Raw genomic sequence first — 16,391 nt, forward strand, 5'->3', positions numbered from 1 at the left:
TTGGATGGTGTGCATGTAGTTTGCGGGGTTTAATAAATGCATTCATGCGGATCAGAGTGAGGCTATTTCGCCTTTTCGACCGGGCGTAGACAGCCACGGTATCTAAGTCGGTGATAGGATACTTCATGTATGTCACCGCGCCCGAGAAACGCGGGCCGTTCCGGGCATGTCACTCTTATCAGGGGGGCCCGCCCGTAGATCGGAGTAGTGGCATTCCTGGGTCGTTTACAAATTACTTAAAACTGAGTGATCCACGATCCGGGAACGAAATGTCAGCACCAATGGCCAACACGTCCCACACTGCCGCGCATCTCACAAATTCCTCTCATTCGTCAGGCCGCCGCAGCTGCTGTCTATTCTTCCAAAAATATGGACAAAATATTTATGCTAAACTACGCGTCACTTCCGTCGTAGTTTAGCAGAAAAGCACTACAAACAGGAAACGCTAACATTCGCTTGGCGAAAAAAACAACATAATAAAATGGCGACACAGGACTCAACAATGCTGATAGTGGAGAATGGCCGCCGCACTACGCTTCAGTTTGAGTGCGGTGCAGCCCCAGTATTTGTCTGAACGATGATCATATGGTATGCCCTATGCTGGAACCTGTGACAGCCCCCACTGCGCTAACGTCTGACTCTAAGCTGCTTTAACGGTGTTTCCTTGAACAAAGAACGGACGATATGCCATCGGTATGGCACACGTCCCGACGCGTCACTTCCGACTGTCCGCTTCGGGAAGCCGGTCTCCGCTCTACCCGCCGCCCACGACAGTTCACTGCTTGCTGCGCTTCGCCTCCTGCTCTTGTTGCTCCACCGGTCGCTTCGTCCCCTGCTCCTGCTGTACCACGTCCCGCTCCTCCGGCTTCCCCGGCTCCGCCGGCCGCTTCGCCTCCTGCTCCTGCTGCTCTGCTGGCAGGTTCACCGGCTTCGCCTCCTGCTCCCGCTGTTCCGCCGGCGGCTTTGCCGCCTGCTGCCCCTCCGATCGTTTGCCTGCCTTGCCCAGCCAGTTGGCCATGAAGCCGGCCGAAGCTGAGCGCTTGGTCTCGTCCAGCGGCTTGTTCGTTACCTCCTGGTTGCGTGCGTTGTTGATATCCGCGGACACAGGATGCCAGGCAAGCGAGTCCGCGGGTGTGATCAGCGCCAGCGCCGTCTCGTCCGACGTCTCCGCAACCGACAGCCAGTCCCGCACCGCCTCCGGCGTGACGAGGAACACCGGCATCCTCGAGTGAAGCCAATCCAGGCGCGAGTTGGCCGCCTGGGTCAGGATAGTAAAGCTGTAGAGCGGCTGGTCACCGTCCTGAAACCACAATCACATCGTGATGCTGTTCGTGCGCGAAACTCACGGTGTGCGACGCTTAAAATCACAGCTTAGAAAAGACAACGCCGAAAGTCGTTAACAGACCGCGTCAAACAAAATGAAACTACGGAAATAGGAAGCTACTAGTTTCTTTCTCGAGTACAGGACAAGTCCAAAGGCAGAAGCCTTTCATAACGATTCTTTTAAAAAAGGCGAAACTTTCATACCAAATTGTCACAGGAGAATGACTTACCGATTTCCATGACTCAAATATGCCAGCCATCATTGTGAGCTTTGGCCCCTTCCATCCCTCGGCCTCACTCCACAGGTCATCTTCATCCAGGCTGTTCACATTGGTGCAAATGTCCCACTGAAATTCGTGTCTAGTTAAAGAACCTATACTTAAACGCTACACGTTATTACAAGCCAATGGTGAGTTTATCCGATGCATACATCACTGTCACGTGTGTGGGCACGTATTCATACTACTGTAGACGAAATTGGGTAAGTTTGAGCTTGTACAAAACGGCTTCTTTTTCAGCCACAAAATACCATCCTCGGCAAAAAAATGCGTGGGGTTGAGCACTTTCGGTGTTTTTAAGTTTTTGAACAATGCTAGATTGATTTTGTGGCATTGAATGACGTGATCACACGAGGTTTTCTTCCCCGAGGCAGGACGAGGGGGGCGGGGGCGGCTTAACAAACTAGAAGAGACTGCCCAGTAGCGCAGAGACGAGCGATCAAAAAATCATTGGTGCACTACCCTGGTGCGCGGCCAGTGTCACCCGGCCACACAGTTGGCTGCTGAATGTCGTACCGTCTGCGACAGCAACGCATTCCAGTTGACCGCGTTTCGTTCCAATTTGACCGCCAGCGGGACTCTGGGCAACATATGCCAAAAGTTCGCAATCTTGCAGTTTTAACGGAAGTATGCTATGCTCTACAATGTTCCATTAGGCAATGATTTGACCTAATATAATGTCGTCGAGCTAATCCATTCCCCCCCCTCCCCCTCCCGATCGGGTCATGTGGTACCGAGAAAACACGAAGTATAATATAGTTTGCTGGGTTAAAGCCTACTTGTTACTTACATCTTTGCGTTGTTCACTGTACAAGAAGTACGGCTTTTTACCAGCTCCGTCCTTTTTCCACTCGTAATAGCCATCACAAACAACGACGCATCTGAAAATCGCACGTAGTTAGGTAAGCACCAGCCCATTAGTTTGATTCCAAAACATGATAAGACTGATTAAAACTTCCATAGGTCAAAGTTCTTCACCACCAGATGAGGTTAGAGTTGTATACAACCACCAACATTAGATCATCGCAAAAGACCATGCAGTGATAAGTGATACAATTTGATATAGTGATACAGCATCCAGTGAGTTCCAAATAGAAAATGATACGCAAACTTTACCTTTGACCTTTCTTGAAGGGGTGGGAAAACATGGACTTCTTCAGGAACTCTTCAGAGCGAGCGTTGAACGTCGAAAGCTTCATGTCTGCCACCTGTCCCTGCAGATGCATTATTGTCATGCTTTACGCCTCGCATTATCATCTCCTGGAATGAAATTGCCTATTCCCAGTCCAGCAAGAGTCTGTTTAAGAGCATAAACTACGGCACCGTGGCCATAGTCCCATAACCATCCGCACATACAACAATTAACTCTACCTGGAGCTTTATCTAGGGTATGCCACCTTTATGGGACCTAATATCTGGACGCATTCTGCGTGGAAAATACACACCAGCATTTCCCTTATCGCGTGTTATCAACACCAGACAGGCAAGCAACGGCAATCGCCGCACCTTGTGGAAGAAGGGCACCAGGCCCCATCGCATCGGCATCACCACGCGCTCGTCGTCGGCACAGCCGGCGTGCTGTCCCCGGACCAGCACCGGCAGCGTGCCTGAAACAGACACACGTCGCCTTCAGCGCACCGCCCGATGAGCGGAAAGGCTGGGGTGACGGGACCCAGGCCTGCTGCTAGGGCCGCCACTGAGTGTGCGCAAAACGACCTCCTACATGATTTGTGGAATGAAGTGTTTGAAAGAATCCTCCTTGCCATTGAACAAAAATTATAAGACCATGAAGTCCCCGCCCACTTTCGGAAAGCAAGCTTCTCAACAATTTGAGGACCACTGAGCAATGGGCCGAATCCATCGGGAAAATAGTGGCAAAAAGGTAACAACGAAACATATTAATTCAATAACGGCATGGTCACGAGCTGCGCAACTTACAAAGCCCTCCGATATTAAATGCGTATGCCACAGGAAAAGTCCTTCGTCACCGACCTCTATTGGATTACACTCATTACCGAAAACATGGGGCATACCCGTAGGAGCAATATTATAAGATGGGTGATACGCCTTTGATCCCGGCTGGTCCACCCAGCGAGCTTTGCGGAATTTCCCGCCGCCGCCTCCCTTCTGCTCCGCTTCTGGGACATAGCCGCAGGCGCTGCGCACTCTGTCAGGCTGCAGCGTGCTGAGGACATCGGTAAATATAGCCTGATGCATATCTACGTTCAATCGTGTTTCACCGAAAGACAGCAGCGAATTTAAACGCTAGGATGTATATAGAACACGGTACGAAGAGACCCATCACGAGAGAATGACAAGCCGTTCACATGGCTTCATTATACAGCCTATGGAACCATTCTGACATATCTAATGCGTCCGAGGTTCTGGCAAAATAACCTCAAGCTAAGCTTTCACAATGCATTTATCACAGCTGACGAATAAATTAACAAGGGACAAATCTTACCAAGCAGTTCGTCCACACATTGCAGCAGACTGCGTCGTTGGTGACGGTCTCGTGCACCCTGGGAAGGTATTCCGAGAACACAATGTCGCTATTAGGCCAAGCGCCAGGTGGAAAGGCACACGTAATGTCACAGCAAGTCACACCTTGTCCCAGCTGCTCCAGACAAGACCGCGCTCACAACCGATGTGCTTGAGCACGAGCATGGACGGCAACTTTACCTGCGACTCTAAATCAACATGCTTCATTCGCGTTATCAGCTACGGTTAACCTAGCAAATTAGGTCGACCAAAGCAAATCGCATTCCGGATAACGTCTGCGTGAGTTCGGTATGTTCACACCGCGACGCCGATCCCATTCAGATTACATCCCCTTTATATCGCGCAAGTAGAGGGACATCATCCGAGGTCATCGAATGATGACCGATGGCCGAATGACGGTCATCGGCCGAATGACGGCCACAACGGCCATAGCGAGGGGTGTGGAATCCGAACAAGCTCCGCTTTGTTCACAACCATGTTCAGCATTGCATAAAAACAGGGACTAGCCCTCGACACGAAGTCTGGTGATCACGACGCCCTGGGTTTCGACATAACTATTAGCGGTTGTTTCTCGCTAGTGAGAATCCCGTGTATCATTCGTCAAATATCCTTCGGTCTCCTCCAACGTGCGTCATAACCTCATGACAATGGTTGTGGTAGTTGCCCCCTTCGAGTTACTGGGGAAACGTGTGTCTGACAACAGCTCTTGAACCAATGGACCAATGGACCGAGGGAAATGATTCAGGGTCTAGCCGACAGCACAGATTTTTTTCCTGGCGTGACAAGACCAGTGCTGTTCACTTCGCTTTGATGCCGATTGACGTCCTTTTTCAGAAATATCCACTCCAACTTGATCCGTTAGAACATATCTAGTGTCTTGCTCAGAAGCGAAAGGTGAACAATGGTGTCCCTGATGCCGTTTCCAGTCAGCAGGTACCTGGCTACGATTTGGGTGAGATTAACTGAGAAAAAGTCCTGTTGTGCACCTACCATACCACAGAAGAAACAGCAGATTTATGGCCCAAACATAGTGTTGATTCATAATTCAATATCATATGTCATGAACACTCATTTGTGTGGTGCCAGATGTGCTACTTTTAAATGACTCAAGGTCATAGCAGGTCTTGTGACATGATCTGACCTAAAGTCAGACATTTAATCAGTCATTAAACGTAACACCCATTTTCCAAAGAAATGCTTCCATATGCTTGGGAAATTATGGTAATTAAGATAGGAATTACTAGATTGCTATAACAGCAAAAACAAGGCAGGGAAGCCATGCAACATCTGGGGGATTTATGGTAAATTGATGGTCATGATTTTTCTCTTTTATGCAAATGTCCAGCTGGGCAGGCAAATAATTAAGGAGCATCCACTTCATCCTTCATTCTAATGCCTCAAATGGAGTCCAAGAAGTAAAGTTGGTTTTAGCAAGTTAAGATGTTGGTTGGTAGGAAGCTGTTATACTATTCCAGCAAGTTTCAGACTGGTATGTTATGTTATTACCTTAAAGGGCCTCCAAATGACAAGACCTGTTAAAGAAAAGTTAAGATGATAACTTATCATACTAGCCCAAACCAGTCCACTGAGGAATGAAGTCAGAATGGATGCTATGAATCCTTATGAGTCTGTAACATCTTGCTCCATGAAAACACAGTGAGTAGTAATTACCTCCTTCAGAGGTATAGGCACATTCATACTCTAAAACCAGGCTGCTTATTGTTCCACGAACTACATGATGCTGATATCATACCATTTTCAGTTATCCAGACCACCTGTCCTGCATTGGACCATATCAATTTACAACGCTGGCACAGCACCACAGCGTGTTTCAGCATGCTCCACGTCAAACATGCACCGTGAGGCTACGGATCAAATGAATAACAAAGGATGCGTGCCTCTTTATCGGTAGGAATTTCAGATACCACCGCTTTGCAATAATAATTAACTTCATTTACTCAAAACCCCTCAGACTAACATACCTTGAACCGCTTGGACCCCCGCCAGCAACTTGCACGTTCGCGCTTGCGAATGCTGAGCGTGCGTATTTGTAAACAATGTAGATCACCTCCGTCCTTGCTGCGTCGGAACTGTAACCATATGGTAGCCCAAAATTATTGCGGAGAGGGAGATTTTGGTATCCTAGATGAAAAACTTGCGTGCGGAACACTAGGGCACGGACAAGCGTGCGTCACGGTGAGCATCATAGGGCATCTGAATTATTGGCTTTTGGATTCCATAAAATTAGCTTTACGCGAATCGGTCATGTTATTATAAGCCTCCTCCGCTAGCAGAGGCTTGCATCCCTGGCAATTCTGCTGTTTGTGGACATCTTCCAGGATATAGGAGCCGAGCGAGCGCATATAGGTCAGAGCTGCCACCAAAATTCGACTTCAGGGAGGGAAAATCAATGCTCAGTGGTAGGCAGTCCTCAAGAGGGAGGGGAAGGCATGCCAATTTCTTGGAGGAGTGTGTGAAAAAATCCCTGCGGATCCCAAGGGAGAGGGAGGGAGGCAGCACAACGCTACAGTGGGGTCGAATGTCCCCTCTCCACTACCGACACAGTACGCATATATAATGCAGGGTCTGTGAAAGCTCCCCGCAGTAAGCCGACCCCGGAGCTGGCTTGCCAAAACTCCGCGTTGGCCCGGGAGTGACAGTGCTGACCCGGGAGTGACCGCACTGACCCGGGAATGATCGCGCTGACCCGGAAATCACCGTGCTGACTCACATTTTGTGCCAACATGAAGACACAGCGACTGTTGGCATAATTGTCCAGTCGATCAGTTCAACACAGGACTTGGTGGCCAGGTTCCGCGACGGGCTTCAGCGCAGCCCGCCGCCTCCATTTCTGGGCAAACGTAAGATGAGGTCACCCATCTTTGGGTATGCGATAGGTTTCTGGTTGGGCACGGAGTTTTGTGCCAGCACAGGACGTGGTCAATGGCTAACAGCTTTGGACTACTACTTATTGTGGTACGGAAACGCAGTCAACGGCTATGCAGCTTCAAGCTACTGCTTTTGCGGTACGACTTTTTTCTGTTAGTGGCCATGAGATCCGTATCAGTATGGAGCACGGTAACCGATCACTGGCTAGCACAAAATAAGATTTCAAGCACTAGGCCCACACGACGGGACTACAAGATAAGACAACCATATTCTTCAATTTAAGTGGAACACAATTTTGATTTAAGCAGAAGAGCCGTCATGCAGAGGTGGATCCAGGGAGCAGGCACTGGACGCACGTGCCGCTTCCGATCAGTAAGTAAAGAGGCCGCCTTAGGGTGCCGACAGCGCACTTCTATGACAGCCATGGGAGGTGGCACGTATTTTGATTGAGGGGGGGACGTGAGTAGGTTTATCATGAAGGACTTCGGTCATCCCCGTACTTCAGAGCTTTTCACTCTAACCTTACAACTCTTTGGATGTCTGATGACCCTAGGTGTGTAAAGCTTAATGCACCGTTTGCCAGCTCAGCACTTATTATTTTCATCTGGTGGTGCGAGCAGCCACGATTTTATTTTGAGGAGGGAGAAGGTTCTAGGGGGGTGGGGGAGGTTCTCTTGTTGGTAGGCGCAGAGCTATATGCGAGAAACATACTTTCTCAAAGCTAAGATTTTCCGTGGCAAGCAAAGTGTGCGCGAAAATTTTGGTCACATTTTGGCGCCCCACTGCATTTTCAGCTAAAATTTTTGCCTCGACGTCACCGAGTTACATTAACTAATACTTGCACGGAATTTAAGCTAAAAGCAAACCGGTTGATGCCTAAAATGCACTGCACAAACAGCGATTGGAATGACTTTACTGTAAATGTGGTGTAGAAAACGCATGTGCCTTTAAAAGGATCGTCACATGCCTACTTATGATTAACACGCGGTGGGGTGAGGAGTCAGATTGGTCCCTCCCTCCGAAGGTTTTCCATGATGATTTCCGGCCAGCGTAGCGAAGCCGTTCCTAGCGTTGGCAGATACGCAGCCAGGGTGTAGTACCCTGTTCAGTTGGAGGGGGGGGGGGGCTTCAGTCCCGTTTTCCAACTTTGGGAAGAAAACCGGCAAAATCCGTGGAGAAACCTGTATGTTGGCATGTTTTGAGGCAGGCTTCGCCTTTTTTACTGTTCAGCCGCCCTCCCCCCCCCCCCCCAAACTCATTTCGCGAAAATGCGCCGCTGTGGACAGCTATGTATAAACGACAAGCATGCCTGTCTATGGGGAGGTTAATCATCCAGCTGCATCAACAAAGCTTTGCATAGCTATAGGCAATTGAATAAAGGATCTTTAGCTATAGAAAGATACATGTACATCGTCAGGTCGTTGACCTATGACAGGTCAAAAAGGCAGGCAGTGACTGTCAGCAAAGGCAATTGCTGGGGAATTGTCCAATCTGATGCGACAACAAAATGTTAAAATGATGCGTCTATGAGGGTTTCTTAGACAGCTATCAGATTGTGGTTAGGATTGCGACAAATTCCATCGAACTTGGATCAAGTATGAAGTCAAACAGTTAACTCAGGCAGTTAAGTCTCAGTCAGTCAGTTTTTTAGTCGGTTAGTTTTAGCCGTTCAGTCAGTCAGACAGTTTTTACTCAGTCAGTCAGTTTTAGCATGCGACAGGTCAAAGCTTCACCGTCTCTTCACTGAAAGACGTGCTATATTGGGTGTATATATATATATATATATATATATATATTACGTAATACGTACGCTATGGTTACGCTTAGTGAAGACCCATCATCCTGGTCATGTTGCATGACGTGCCCCCAAAATTGCGTCCGTTCAGCCCTTAGCTGTGCTGGAGATTTGAAACAACTAATGTATGTACCCTCGGGGCTTTTAGATGCACTCAGATGCTGAGGCTATGTGGCGTCCATTGCCCCTTGCCCGGGAATGGCGGGAATCGCGGGAAGCGCGGGAAAGAAACAAATGACAACGAGCGACGGTGGCTTGCCGGGGGGGCGGACGACTGCTTTTGGCTATGGGGGTTTTGCAATATTTTCTCACGGTCTTAGCACGCCCTGCAACAACAGCTGAGTGTAACACCATGCTGCCCATTTCCCCTTGTCAGGCCTCGGCCACGCTCCAACAAATATTCATTCCGCCTCCACGGGTAACGCAATTTATGGACGGTTCGGATATGTCGGAAACCGCTGCCGCCGAGAATAACTCCATCGAAATTGATTGCGGAACTGTTTCGTATGCCTGGAGTCACAATCGGAATCGTGCCGCGCTTCTCGGAGCCATAGTTGGAACCTGCCCATGCTATGTGTGAGCCTGAGCCGGGGGTAATTCGGAAAGAAAGTAGTTAACCTAAGTCCGGCAACTACCACTGAGATCTTCTGGCTCTGGCGACGGCACACTCCGAAAAGGCTGAGGAAATCCGCCGTTATTTCCCATGCTCGCGGCCCCTCAAATCGTCCTGTCGCTCCGTGCGTCCGGAGCAAGCTGCATGCGCCATCAATGAGTGGGTCTGTGTCGTCGTGGCGTCGGCCCCGCCCGAGCGCCGAGCTCCTACCTCACATAGGGCTCCCCGGTGCGGAGGACCGAGAGGACATCCTCAGCGGAGGATTTCATAGGTGAATGGAGTTTTGTCCCATCGCTAGCCATTCTCCTTCATCCTACAGCCCTGAAATAGTCACTACTGGTCGAAGGGCCCATATCTAAACTAAACCGAAAGCTGGGGTGCGAAATTTGCTTTTATCTTGTGCTTTTTTTTCTTTTTTTTGTTCGGACGGAGCGATAAGGCCTATGTTACATTCTGTCACGGTTACGGACACCCCTATTCCTGTCTGTGCAGAACCTTCGGCGTACAGCCAAAGATCCGCCATGTACGCGCCAGGACTTTTCAGGGCAGGCGCCCGATGTACGAGACGTCATGTCAGAGATCGTCCTAATCTACGTTGACAGCGACTGTACTTCGCGCCCGCGCCGCGCGCGCGCCTCGCCGATCACTGCCGCGCCTCGCAGTCGCGGAGCGCGGGCGAGGAGTGGGGGTGCGGCGCGCGCGATCGTGTGCTCCAGTTGACTCGCGCGGTGTGGACAGGCTGCCGACGGCGGACGGCGCGCGTGGTGACGGCCCCGTGCCGAGCCGTAGGGCGTCGGCGGAGGGGCAGACTTGGCGGAGTTCCGGTGACCGGTGGCCGCCCCACGCAGGTCACACGCACCGCCAGTGGCCGCGGCGCGCACACGCGTCGAAACCGGGTCAGCCGGCGTGTAGTAACGGGACCTGCGCAGCCGTCACAACAGCTCTGTGGGACCGCCGACGGCGCCGCATCCAGCATGGAGTCGGCACAGGTAGGCAGGGTGCCGCTCGAGTGCCGGGTCGTGGCGAGCCTGCATTGCCCGGTGCAGGGAACATCCGGCTATGAAGCGCCCAGTTATGTCACCATCCGTGCCACTCATTGCGGTCAGGTCTCGGGGGTCGGCTCACACTGATGCATGCTCATCTCGTACTCAGACGATATGCATACATGTATGTGCGTATGTATGTATATCTCGATACGCCAATCGATGAGAGTTTTTCGGACATGGCAAGGGCACCATGCCTCCCCAGGTTGTGAAGGCATCACGCTATAAGGCTTCAACACGATGCAAAGAATATGAATCATACAGACATGGAGCAAGGCGCCATTCGATAGGTGCATCGTTAACAAAGTAGCCAAGGGCTCGGGCGCGATCAAAGCCACGAGAGCGTCCAATGGGGGAGTTTATTCTCCGCGGACTTCAGCCGCCGACGTTGTGACGGAGTCTGACTGAAGCCGCACAAGCCATCGAGTGAGAGCCCACAACTGCAGCTGGGCCTTCGTGGGCGCGCAGGCACAGGCCACCGGACCGCTGCATGGTGCACCCATGCTGTGACGGAGTGCAGACGTTACATGTGCTGGGAGAGGGTGCGACGTCACGTCCGTGTGACGCGCAAAGCTAGGCCTGAATGCCTGAATATGAAGATGTGTGTCTGTGCTGGTGTTTGTGTAAGTATGGCCATGGACGGCCTTTTTGTGGAGTTCGCTTGTACGGTAGCGTGGTCTTACTGAGAGCAAAAATGATCGTCACGCTTACGAGAATACAGGGCTGCTTCTACATTGTCGGCCCAGGAACAAACCCGCGATGCTGATGATCTCGTTACAGCTATCGCTATCACTGGCCTTAAAGTGATATTCATTCACGGACCACATCGGAGAATCATGGACTTATCCTGCTCTACCGGCTGAGGAAGTTTTGGTTTGCGCTGCGCTGAAAATTGTTCACACTCAGAACCCTTCTTCAGATTCACTGCGGTTTGTTGTAAATGTTTTCTGTTGTAAACCATTCCGCGGACTGCGCCGCCTCATTCAGCCTCCCCATTCGCTGCCGATCCCGGCGAATTCAGCTGTTAGCTCAGACTGTATTGCATCTCCCTCGCGCTCAGTCGCGTCCGCGAACCTCGGGAGCCCCGGGCCGAACCTCGGGGCCGGCGGCGGGGCAGGACGAGGAAAACACGCGTCACGTGACCACCGTCCGCCGGCAGCACATGGCCATACCGGGCCAGTTCCGGTGACAATAACATAACCTTTTACCATCTATGGCCGCGCCGTAACTGGCGTCCAGCAGCACCTTGTTACAAGCGAGAATGCTCGAAATGTATAACTCTATTTGCCACGTTATCAGGAGGCTGCATCATTATTGCTTGGCATGGTGCGAAAGCCGCCCGGTTTTCAAACTCGCCAGCTGTTTCCGCTTGGCGACAACGACCCCAGCCGCTCTTGCAGCAGCTTTTCGCTTGACTTCTGCAGCCCGTCTGTACTTAGTGGCTCCGCGTCGACGGTAACGGCTGCAGCCAGACAGTCACGGCTACGGTAACGGCTTGATGACGCCTGCCTCTGTCGCGGCGCCGGCTGCCTGTCCCCAGAGCCGTCCACGTGGGAATGGTACCAGACTGTCGCCGAGGCTGGTCGTCTGTAACGGCCGCAGTCGTGCTGGCCGCGGCCGACCTGTGTCATACGGCCGGCGGGACCTAGCGGGGCTGGCAGACCGGCCGGCCCGCCGTCGGGTGGTGGGCGGCCGAGCATGCGCCGACACCGCCTGATGGCCGGGCGAGCCCGCGCCGACACCGCCTGATGGCCGGCCGAGTCCGCGCCGATACCGAGTGATGGCCGGCCGAGCCCGCGCCGACACCGCCTGATGGCCGGCCGAGCCCGCGCCGACACCGCGTGATGGCCGGCCGAGCCCGCGCCGACACCGCCTGATGGCCGGCCGAGCCCGCGCCGACACCGCCTGATGGCCGGCCGAGCCCGCGCCGACACCGTGTGATGGCTGGGGACCGGCGGTCGCCAGGCACCGAAGTGCCTCGACCTGCGATGGCACAGCGACCAGCGCCACTGTCAACACATAGCATCGTTAGCGTAAGCATGATCACTACACCGTCAGCACAGCGACAACGCGCGTTATCAGTTACGACCAGCACCACCCATACACCCACCACCACCATCACCAGCACCAGCACCGCCAGCATCAATAACACCAGCGGCACAACAACGCCGGCACCATTAGGGAAACCAACAACCGTAACACCAAGCTGCCAACACCATCCAAACCGCCAATGTGTGGCTGTTTGTTGACGCATGTGAAGGGTGCGGTGCCCGGAGACACGACGACAACGTCGATGTTTGTCAGTGGCTGCGGCTTATTGCTGGAGGTGTGAACGAATTGTCGCGGTCGGTTCTCTTGCCGTTGCCACATGACTGTCGCAGTGGGTTCAGTGGTCTGTGTGACAATGTGCGGTCAAACCTTTCCCTTCGATCGTGAATGTGAAAATTGTTGTCACGGCACCGCGACTCTCAAGCTTTGCCCTCATGTCTGCGTGCTGGGTGAAGATGCCATGGTGGGAGAGCAGTGCGCACGTGGCCTTCAAAGTCACCAAGATATTGTCCGAGCCATTTCATCTCCCTTTCGTTCACCCAAAGTCTAGGAAAACACTAGGCCTGGGAATGAGTAATGTGCATCGGTCAAGGGCGTTGGATGCCGACTACACCATTATTGTTTACATCGGTGCTGCGTGGAGCAAGGCGGGCTTTGAGGATCATTACATTCAAGGATCATCCTCTTCGATCACGTTGAGGTATGTAAGCTCTGTAAGCTCTGTAAATACTATAAGTAAGCTCTGTGAATATTGCATGCCTATTAACAGTGACATTACAAGGGTGTAGAAGTGTTGTTTTGTTCGCGTCCGCGCAAGAGATGTCACCGAATACTTTTAGCAAGTTTGAAAAGTTTCCGTAAGAAAAGATCTGGCCTAGTGCCTATCCATAAAAACATAATTTTGCCTATGACCAGGCAACCGCAGATTTATCAAATTATGCGGTTTTACAAGCGTGTTTTTAAGTCGCTGCGACACATTTCCAGCCAAAAAATCACTGATAAAGGCGTGTGGCTAGAAGATAAACACCGGAGAGACACAAGAAGTTTTTGCACCGTGCTCCTTCGTTGAAGATACATTGTCAATTAACTAAAGTTCCCGTGTCACTCCGTCTGCATTATTTTATATATCGACGACAAGACGTGAACTATCGCAAAACAATTTTCTGCTGCCTTTGCCTGCAACATCGTACAATTGTAACCTTGAACATTGTGTGTGATCCGTTCTTTGGATGGATTATTTTATTCATGCAGGACGATGTATCAACTGTCGTATTTAACTTGGTACTGAGCTTCAGTGATGCGTAAGCTGTCTGGATACTAGGCTAAAAACACGTTTCTGCCGGTTTTGCTAAGCCTCCGCGAATCTGACGAGCCGATGGAATTCTTGCTGACGGGGTTGACATTGACAGAAGTGGAAAAGTTCCAAGGACAATAACTGTGGCAAGCGCCTTTCAATGAATGCCTTCTGAGATTGAGCATATGTTCAGTGACAAGCTGTCCTTTGGGCCGCCGCCACACGGTCGGACGGATCTGTCGGCTGCTTGCGAGTTATTTTACTAATTCAAAACTACACAATAACAAAAACAAAGACAGCAGGCGTCATCTTCAACAGGATGCCATCTGTAACTGGATAATCGCGTACTTGTATAACATCGGAGATGTGATAGTTGCACGCTTTTAAAACTCAACGACGATCCAGGGACCTGTCCCGATCCACCCCCAATGACTTCCACCATGGCTGATCTGTCCCCCTCCATTCGCGACGACTCATTATTCGTATGTCGTGTGTAGCGGACTCCGGAAGATAGACACCGGCCTGCTGACTGTCCCGACGGGTATCGGTGGACTTATCCGGGAGATAGGGGACACCCGGCTGACTGTCCCGACGGGTAGCGGTGGACTATCCGGGATGATAGGGACACCCGGCTGACTGTCCCGACGGGTATCGGTGGACTGTCCGGGAGATAGGGACACCCGGCTGACTGTCCCGACGGATAGCGGGTGGACTATCCGGGAGATAGGGACATTACCCGGCTGACTGTCCCGACGGGTAGCGGTGGACCTATCCTGGGAGATAGGGGAACCCTCGGCTGACTGTCCGACGGGTAGCGGTGGACTATCCGGGAGATAGGGGACACCCCGGCTGACTGTCCCGACCGGGGTACGGTGGGGGGGGGACTATCCGGGAGATAGGGGACACCCGGCTGGCTGTCCCCGACGGGTAGCCGGGTGTGGATGGACTATCCGGGAGATAGGGACCCACCCGGGCGACTGTCCCGACGGGTAGAGGTTGACTATCCGGGAGATAGGGACACCCGGGCTGGCTGTCCCGACCGACGGATATCGGTGGACTATCCGGGGAGAGATAGTGACAACCCGGCTTGGCTGTCCCGACGGGTTAGCGGGTGGACTATTCCGGGGAAGATAGGGACACCCGGCGACGGTCCCGACGGGTAGCTGGTGGACCTATCCGGGAGATAGGGACACCCGGCTGGCGGTCCCGACGGGTAGCGGTGGACTATCCGGGAGATAGGGACACCCGGCTGGCTGTCCCGACGGGTAGCGGTGGACTATCCGGGAGATAGGGACACCCGGCTGGCTGTCCCGACGGGTATCGGTGGACTATCCGGGAGATAGGGACACCCGGCTGACTGTCCCGACGGGTAGCGGTGGACTATCCGGGAGATAGGGACACCCGGCTGACTGTCCCGACAGGTATCGGTGGACTATCCGGGAGATAGGGACACCCGGCTGACTGTCCCGACGGGTAGCGGTGGACTATCCGGGAGATAGGGACACCCGGCTGGCTGTCCCGACGGGTAGCGGTGGACTATCCGGGAGATAGGGACACCCGGCTGGCTGTCCCGACGGGTAGCGGTGGACTATCCGGGAGATAGTGACACCCGGCTGGCTGTCCCGACGGGTAGCGGTGGACTATCCGGCAGATAGGGATACCCGGCTGGCTGTCCCGACGGGTAGCGGTGGACCATTCGGCAGATAGGGACCCGACTGGCTGTCCCGACAGGAAGCGGCGGGTGCGAGTCCATGGCCCCGGCCTCTCGTTCCCTCACCCTGTCCTCGTCAGGAAGATGTCGACCAACCCAGGGGCTTGTCCGCTCGGAGTTCTCTCACGGCTGAGCTCGCGCGCTCAGGCCGTGCATACAGCCTGAATGTGTCGGACCTGCTCTCTCCAGCTGTTGTGTCCCTCTGAGTGAGGTCTGAGGAGTGACCTGTTTGGAGCGGTGGCCTCGGTGGGCTCGGAGAAGCTGTGTGTACCGGGCTGCATTGATAATCACCTCTCACGAGACCCATCGTGCGTCTGAATCCAATCGATGACGCCGTCGGTTGAGCCAATTAACCACCAACTCATTAGTATTCCATCCATCTTTGATGCATTAATTTTCCATTCGATGACACCAATACATTATACTATATCACATGGGCGACGGAACAGCTGCGGTACATGGTGTCCTCTAAGCTTCGCCACATCCGTGGGGCTGGACCGGCCGAGACTTTACAGCCCCGCTCAACTTGTGAGTCATAATGGACTGGGCTGAGCGGGTGCGCTACGGTTCCGTAATTTAAGATCTCGATAGCCTAGTGCAGAGTTTTCAAACAGGACAGAGTTGCAACATGGCGGGCCGGCGGTGACCTGCGGCTTTCATGATGTGACGCGCGGCCATGGATCGGGGCAGGCGGACGTATGGAACATGGCGCGAACGGTCCCTGGTCACGTCATCCGCAAATACATGACGTCAGCACGGTGGTCTGCTATCGTGACGGCGTGGCACGGCTTGGCGTAACGACTGGTCCGCGGCCCGCCCAGGCAGGCGCCGATGCCTGGTGCACAGGCTTTCGTTTGTAATCAATGTCGTGGTTCACAGATAGCCTCAGTTATG

The 16,391-nt window shown here is 52.8% G+C and overlaps 2 protein-coding genes and 1 long non-coding RNA gene across 3 annotated transcripts in view; 1 reads left to right on the plus strand and 2 right to left on the minus strand.

The window, feature by feature from the left end:
• Nucleotides 1-775: 775 nt before the first annotated feature.
• LOC119106994 (abasic site processing protein HMCES-like) lies at nt 776-3,632 on the minus strand. Its single transcript, XM_037230339.1, has 6 exons — nt 3,617-3,632; nt 3,108-3,208; nt 2,718-2,815; nt 2,392-2,482; nt 1,554-1,670; nt 776-1,300 (listed from the first exon to the last, which is right to left on the minus strand). The coding sequence occupies exons 1-6, from the start codon at nt 3,630-3,632 to the stop codon at nt 776-778; spliced, it is 948 nt and encodes a 315-aa protein (XP_037086234.1).
• Nucleotides 3,633-3,642: 10 nt separating this feature from the next.
• LOC119107006 (uncharacterized) lies at nt 3,643-6,128 on the minus strand. The gene is made up of 3 exons (XR_005095180.1): nt 6,086-6,128; nt 4,066-4,123; nt 3,643-3,786 (listed from the first exon to the last, which is right to left on the minus strand). It is a non-coding gene; the product is annotated as an uncharacterized LOC119107006 (long non-coding RNA).
• Nucleotides 6,129-10,067: 3,939 nt separating this feature from the next.
• The window catches only part of LOC119106995 (rho GTPase-activating protein 40), a 50,138-nt gene continuing 43,814 nt past the window's right edge, over nt 10,068-16,391 (plus strand). The window contains exon 1 of the mRNA XM_037230340.1: nt 10,068-10,389. Coding sequence (XP_037086235.1) covers nt 10,375-10,389 — 15 coding nt within the window. The 5' untranslated portion in view covers nt 10,068-10,374. The remainder of the gene's footprint in view (nt 10,390-16,391) is intronic.

Source organism: Pollicipes pollicipes, unplaced genomic scaffold, assembly GCF_011947565.3.
Source record: "Pollicipes pollicipes isolate AB1234 unplaced genomic scaffold, Ppol_2.1 Scaffold_6578;HRSCAF=7798_pilon_pilon_pilon, whole genome shotgun sequence".
Classification (NCBI taxonomy): Eukaryota; Metazoa; Arthropoda; class Thecostraca; order Pollicipedomorpha; family Pollicipedidae; genus Pollicipes; species Pollicipes pollicipes.

Excerpts from the sequence above, each read along its gene's own strand:
- LOC119106994 (XM_037230339.1), bottom strand. Across the intron at positions 2,816-3,107 it reads TGGTGCCCTTCTTCCACAAG|GGACAGGTGGCAGACATGAA; the intron begins GTGCGGCGATTG and ends ATGCATCTGCAG. Across the intron at positions 2,483-2,717 it reads CCCTTCAAGAAAGGTCAAAG|ATGCGTCGTTGTTTGTGATG; the intron begins GTAAAGTTTGCG and ends TGCGATTTTCAG.